Source organism: Ruditapes philippinarum, unplaced genomic scaffold, assembly GCF_026571515.1.
Source record: "Ruditapes philippinarum isolate M1 unplaced genomic scaffold, ASM2657151v2 ctg23738_1_1_1_1, whole genome shotgun sequence".
Classification (NCBI taxonomy): Eukaryota; Metazoa; Mollusca; class Bivalvia; order Venerida; family Veneridae; genus Ruditapes; species Ruditapes philippinarum.
The window spans coordinates 1-7,289 of record NW_026851784.1 but is presented as its reverse complement, the minus strand read 5'-3'; the positions used below and the strand labels follow the sequence as shown (position 1 = coordinate 7,289).

The 7,289-nt window shown below is 32.2% G+C and overlaps 1 protein-coding gene across 1 annotated transcript; it reads left to right on the top strand.

Moving 5' to 3' along the window:
* Positions 1–810: 810 nt before the first annotated feature.
* Positions 811–6,813, top strand: LOC132739554 (3-ketodihydrosphingosine reductase-like; the record flags this gene model as incomplete). Its single annotated transcript, XM_060727269.1, is given in 6 exon segments — positions 811–952; positions 2,297–2,386; positions 2,897–3,016; positions 5,389–5,484; positions 5,927–6,118; positions 6,730–6,813. Coding segments are annotated over 6 exon segments (687 nt in total), but the record flags the coding sequence as incomplete, so codon positions are not given.
* Between the last annotated feature and the right edge of the window lie 476 nt (positions 6,814–7,289).

Sequence of the window (7,289 nt, the reverse complement as noted above, 5' to 3'; positions counted from 1 at the left end):
ATATTTTTCTCTATATATCTAACTTTTCAGCAGATTCTACAATATGGTCAGCATTTTGATAACATATTTTTGACTGTTTATTGTATTTTGTCATAGATAAATCAAGAATGACACGTCGCGTGTGAAATCGATTTTAATATGACCTTGGGGCATATCGATCTCGATAAATTATCAGTTTAATGGATATCTGTGGAAACATGTTGTTTATAATGTAATAAAAGCTTATTAACTATAACAATTAGCACATTATTAATTTTTGTTCAATATTACTTATACAATTATACGAACAACAAATAAGGAAACAGAAATCACTTTATTTCATATTTGCACTAAATACGACATAATAATTATATTTTGTTAAAATATACATTACGTATATGTACATGTATATATTTTAACCTATGATGCATAGTTTTATACATACTTGAAACAAATTATGATTTTTCGTACATCATATTTTGACTACATTTTTAAAATTTTAACCAATATATAACACATAGAAGAAAATTCATTAAGGTACTTAAATAAAATATTATATCAAAATAAATTGAGAAATATACAGTATATATCAATTGAATTTTTTATAATTAATATGTATCATTTGTAATATTGACATCTTGAAAAAACATTTTATCAAGTATTTCTCGACCTCGCCTGTAATATCACCAACGGCAATTTGACACCTTCATTGTTTTCCCTTCTTTATCTAACTGGTCAGCAGTTTTCGATAATCCTTCTTTGTTTAACTGGTCAGCAGTTTCCTATATATTCTATATCGTCAGCTAATTCGTCAGCAGTTTAGTGCGACCCCACGGAACGGGTTAAAGTCTACCAGTTTGTTTGGAAAATGTTTTGGTCATTTTTAATAGTAACACTTGTTCTTTTACTGTTTATTTATATCGCAGGACGTTTAAAACCGAAATCAGCGACTCTTGCTCAAAAGCATGTTGTTGTAAGTATTAAATTATCGGCGATTTTCAACATATATAACGCCGGCTTTTCTTCGCTTGGATCTCAGGCTGTAGAGAACTAAATCTGTCAATTTTCTGCTTCATGATAGTGTAGCATATTATTTGTGAAATAAGTCATAATGGAAACCTCTTAAAGCCAAAATTAGATCATAGTGATATATTTGATACACGCAGTTGCTGCTAGATCTCCTACACTGAATGACATGGTAGCACAAAGACCACTTAGATTAAGTTAGAAGTTGAATTCTGAGGACCTAATGGCAATCTGAAATAGACCCCTTAAATTCTTTATCACAAGCTATATTTACACAGAAATAAACTACAAATATGGAGTTAGCCTACTATACATACACTTGGTTTAGACCCTGGGATTTAATCATAGACGTACAGTAACACAAAGTGATCATAAACCCAAGGAACCCAACTTTGTGCCGAGTCCCAGTGCATCAACCAGCACCTAATCAATTTTTAAACCTATACACACATACTCATAGACATACACTTAGTAACACAGTCACTCTTAAACCTATACATATGTCATGGTTCAGAACTGTTCACTATTTAGGGGATAAGATGTGTAAGTGGCCGGTTAGCTCAATCGAAAGAGCCGCGGTATAGTATTCCGAGGGTCCGGGGTTTTAGTCCCGGACAGACTGCACATTTTTCTCACCCTGTGACACACCTATACTCCTAAACATACACAAAGAAACTCATAGACCTGCACAGTCACTCTTAGACCTACCGGTATACACACATTCTCATACACATACACAAAGTGACTCAAAACCCAAGACCTAATTCATTTTAAAACTTATACACACATACTCATGACAAACTCTTATTAACACAGTCACTCTTTTCACACATACATGTACTCCTAGACATACACAAATTGACTCATAGACCTGCACACAGTACCTCTCTAACCTATATACACATACTCTTGAAAGTATGAGACATACACATAAACAAAATGACTCATAAACCTAGTACACAGCAAGTAATTAAAAACTAAAATTACACTTGAACTTGTAGATATCTTACATGTGCTTACTCATAATTGTTATTTAACACAAAGTTATTATAGACTTTCCACACATTGCCTTTCATAGTTGTTGGTGGAATCATTGCTGTTGGAGGAATTCCAACTTAAAGTTGTTAAGTATATGATGTATAAAAGCATGCCACCTTTACCACTCAAACATGGAGAACCTAGACTAATATATCACCTAGATACAACTTTAGTTGCATACCTTAAGTTTTAACACTTTCTCTGTAAGTAATTAAGAAGAAGGGATTTTTAATGATTGTATTTTATATTTTAGGTAACAGGTGGTTCAAGTGGTATAGGAAAAGCTATAGCTGTCTTAGCAGCCCAGCAAGGAGCAAATGTAACAATCTTGGCTCGTAATAAGGTAACAATCATTGTGACATATTGAGAAACAATAGAAAATCATTTAATTTGTACAAATTTATTTTGGTTTGATTATGTTGGAAGATATAAGCTTATTGAAACAGTCTTGAATAAGTTCCTGGAACCAACCATTATAAGCAATGAATGTAAGGTTTCTTGCTCCAGGAGACATCGTCTTGCTCCTGATGCACAGGAATGTAATAAGCCATTTAATAAAAAATGGCATTACATTAGTGTTCTAATGTGGCGTCATTTGTGTTATATATAAACATAGCGTTAAAGTGTGCTGATCTTAGCGTTATACTATAGATGTGTCATTGAAAAAATACTCTTTAACAGTTTACCATATGGGATAAATAGAATATTATATTTGTGTAGCGTCAATACTTAATTTATTTATTAACTTGTTGAATTAAACAATATAATGATATAATATAATTTTATTCAATTGTTCAATAAATTTCGTATTAAACCTACACTCATAGCATATCCTCTATTTACTTGATTGTAGCTTAGATTAGAAGAAGCAAAAACTGAGATACAGGGACATTTAAAGCCCAATGGAAAAGTTCAAAGTTTCTCCGTAGATTTATCAACTAATTATGATGATGTTAAAAAATGTGTTACTGAGGTAGGTAATAACAATTGTTTTCTGTTTTAATTATTGTATACAGTATAGTAAGTTTACAGATTTCTTTGATAGTATTTATATTGTTTACAAAATAGTTAAAAGGGAACATTACAACAGAAGCTATTGATGTAATTTACATGTATGTTAATATATACACCACTTTTAAACTCACCCCAGGAGATTGTGTTATTGCATTATTTTATTATGATTATTTTCTCAGTTTTGTAACCATCTGTTTCATAGTTATTCATTCACTGTTAAAAAACTTAGTGAACTGAACCAAAATTTTCAAATCATTATCATAAGAGACAGTAAATCATTAGCTCGGTTTTAAGTCATACTGACACTTTAAATATCATAAGGTGACCTTCAGACATTATGGGTGGGAGGAAGATTTTATGGCCTCACTGCGTGATTATAGGCATCTGCATACACCTGAATTTCTGAATAGTTTTCATATAATAATCAGTTCAATAAAAACAAACGCTTTTCTTAAGCTTTCGACGTTTAGTCTTCTTCAGAAAAATTGACGTTTATAAAATAACAAATGACAAATGACGCAACGTCCGTTTAACTATACGCTAAACAGAACGTGACGTTAACGCGGGAATAAAAAACTTTGTCAAATAAATACAGAATCTTTCATGAATATAAATACAGCAATATACAATAAATTACACATATAATATAATATGGATCTGCACATGTGATACAAAAATTCTCATAATTAATAATAATAAAAAACCTTGATATGAGAAAAAACATACTACATTGTATATGTATATTATATCGGCTCAATAATGACAAAGTTATATATTGTACAAAACTTTTGCATTCATACCATTAGGAGATAATGTGTTAAGCTTATGAATCCAGTATGATTCTTGTAATAAGCGTTCCATATCATCGGAGACAATCTCTATGGGCATAAATTTAAAATCCTTAATACAATGATTAGTTTTATTGAAGTGTGTAGCGACATTGGTTGAAAATAACAGATCGGAAAAATTGTTGATATCAAATCTATGGCTATTCACGCGTTTAGACACTTGTTGCTTCGTTTGACCAACATATTGCTCTTTACATTTATCACAAGTGACAAGATATATAACATTTTTCGTAGAACAATCAGTATTGTTATTTACATGATAATTCTTACCAGGAATATTAGTACTACAAAATATATTGCTTTCAATAATGGGTGCAATGTGTACATCTACTTCTATTACATTTGGATGAACATTTCACATTTTTGTTATTAGACCTAACATTAGAATTAACGAGAATGTCTTTTAGATTTTTAGGTCTTTTAAATGCAACCAAAGGTTTACTTTCATGAAGCTTTTGCACAGAACATTTACTTGAAAGTTTAAGTAAATCCCAATACTTTTTAATGATATTACTAATATTAGGTAAGGTTGGGTTATATTCAACAACAAAGGGAATAACACTACCATCACTTGTTTTGTTGTTAGTGCACAGGGCCTCATCTTGTGTTAGACATGAAACCTTACTAAGTGCATTATCAATAACATTGATAGGATAATTTCTTTCTTTGAAGTATGTTCGTAAATTCTGTAAAGAATCGTTGAAAACACCATCGTCAGAAATGATACGGCGATAACGTTTTCCTTGACTGTACGGAATACCATTTTTACAAGATACTGGGTGTCAGGAAGAGTATTCTAAATACTGATGATTATCTGTCTCTTTAACATGTATATCAGTATGTATAATATTGTTTTCGTCTAATGAAACGTTTACATCTAAAAATGATACGAGAGATTTAGAAACGTTCGCTGTAAATTTTATAGATGGATGAAAGTTATTCAAACTATCAATGAAAGCATTCAAATCATCAAGGGAATAACTCCATATGCAAAATATATCGTCAAGAAAACGGAACCATAAACTGGGTTTTAAAGAACGTTGGCTTAAAAAGTCATTTTCAAATTTACCCATAAAAAGCGAAGCGTAAGAGGGTGCCATAGAACTTCCCATTGCTGTTCCCATTTTTTGTATATAATGATCACCGTTAAACTGAAAGTTATTATTTTCAAGGACAAGGGAAAGAAGTTTACATATTTCATTACATGAAAGTTTTTTGGGGGGATTTCTCTCTAAAAAATGTCTGCAAGATTCTACTCCGTCTGTATGGGGAATGTTCGTATATAAAGATGTAACATCTAACGTAACAAGGTAATGTTCTCCCGACCCAAGAGAAGTGGTTTTAAGTTTGGCAATAAAATCAGAAGTGTCCCTGATATACGAAGGTAGATTATGTGTTAATGGCTTTTTTTTTTTTTTTTTTTTTTTTTTTTGAATAGTTTCCACACATAAAAATATCCAAAAGCATTTTGTATTTGATATAGGCTGAAGAAAAGTTTGGCCCAGTGTTCATGTTGGTGAATTCTGCTGGTACTTCAGTGAGTCGTTCATTTCAAGACTTGGATGCTTCAGAGTTCAAGGTAGTAAACAGCTTAGTTTAACTGTTACTGTTTTCAATTTAAGTTTAATCAACATGATGAAAGTATACATGTAATACCAGTATTGTGACTGTTGTATTTTTAACAATAAATTTATAAGGCATTATGATCATTGTTTCAAGAAGCCTTCATTATGTGCATTTGCGTTGATGTAGGTTTAAAACAAAACCTTACACATAAGTTTTTTTACCTTGTTGTGAACACTAGCTAGCTTTATTCTCTGTAGAAACTGTTATATATTTCAAACCAAACTGTCAAACTTTTGTCTTATTCAACAGACCTTTTCCCCCCTGATAATCATTTGCTTTTCGGTGAAAGATCATGAAATAAAATAGAATATAACTATGGCTTCATAAGTAGATGATTTGTCAGTATGCTAAGTTTGCCATGTATAGCTGATTTTGCATTTAATTTTTATCTTCAGAAATTGATGGAAGCCAATTATTACAGTGCTGTAAATGCCACTAAAGCTTCTATTGACTCAATGGTAGAGCAGCAAGCTGGTAGAGTGGTATTCCTCTCATCCCAGGCTGGACAGATTGGACTGTTTGGTTTCTCTGCATACTCTGCCTCAAAATTTGCTCTTAGAGGACTTGCTGAGGCCTTACAGATGGAAGTAAGATGTTGCGTTGTGTTTTGTTTTCATGAATTAAAGATAATATTATGATGAATACGTAGGAATGATTTCTGAATTATATTTGATTTGTAGGAAGTTATTTATATAAATGTTCATTTTTAGCTTGACTATTCAAAGAATAGGAAGAGCTATTTTATTCACCAAGATATTGACAATTGGGTTAAATTTTTGCGTGCAAGTTAGTATGTTAAAAACTACTGAAGGGAATGGCTTGAAACTTCACACATATATTTGAGAGCATAATTGGTCACTGTCCAAGCCCTTAGCTCTGACATGGATTTTGTGAACTAAATGTGAACTTATTTTTTTTTACGTTATCCAGACTCTTGTTTCACTAACAAGCACTGAGAATGGTCCAGCATGCTGTCCTACCAACAACTCTTGATGAAAAAGATGATGTTTAGATAGTTATTGAATAAAATGTGGGAACCTGAGTACTGGGCTTTCTATAAGCTAACTGTATAGCTTCCCACATAAAAGAATAAAAAGTCTAAACCTCAGCAGTTTGAGTTAATGGTTTTGAAGTCAGCCACTTTAACCACTTGACCACAGAAGCCGTTAAAGAGATTTTGAATTATTTATATTTTCAGATGACCCCTCACAATGTCAGGGTAACTGTGGCCTTTCCTCCAGATACAGACACACCTGGTTTCCAGCATGAATTACAGGGAAAGGTTTGTTGTACATGTTTTATGTTGTGACATTTTTATGCCCCCACAAAGTGGGGGGCATATAGCGTTGCACTTGTCCGTCCATCTGTATGTCTGTCCGTACGTCCCGAAATCTTGTAAACGCAACTCCTCTTAAAACGGATGGCAGATTTTGCTTAAACTTCCAGGGATGAACAACCTTAATGTGTAGATGGTAGTTAAAGAGGAATTTTTGCTGCCACCAAATTTAACAGAATTATGGCCCTTTGTTGATTTTTTCACTATATACCATATATATGTTGTTGGTGCAGGCATCCGTGTCCTTTGGACACAGTTCTAGCTACTTATGTTTTTATTGTGAAAATTTGGTAAAAGACTCCAGATTCTTGCTTATTTTTATGAAAATTTGAACATCGTTTTGATAATCAAACTGAAGTAAAGTGTATACATAAATAGATTTAAGCTAACCTTGAACATTTATTATCGACATGCATTACCTT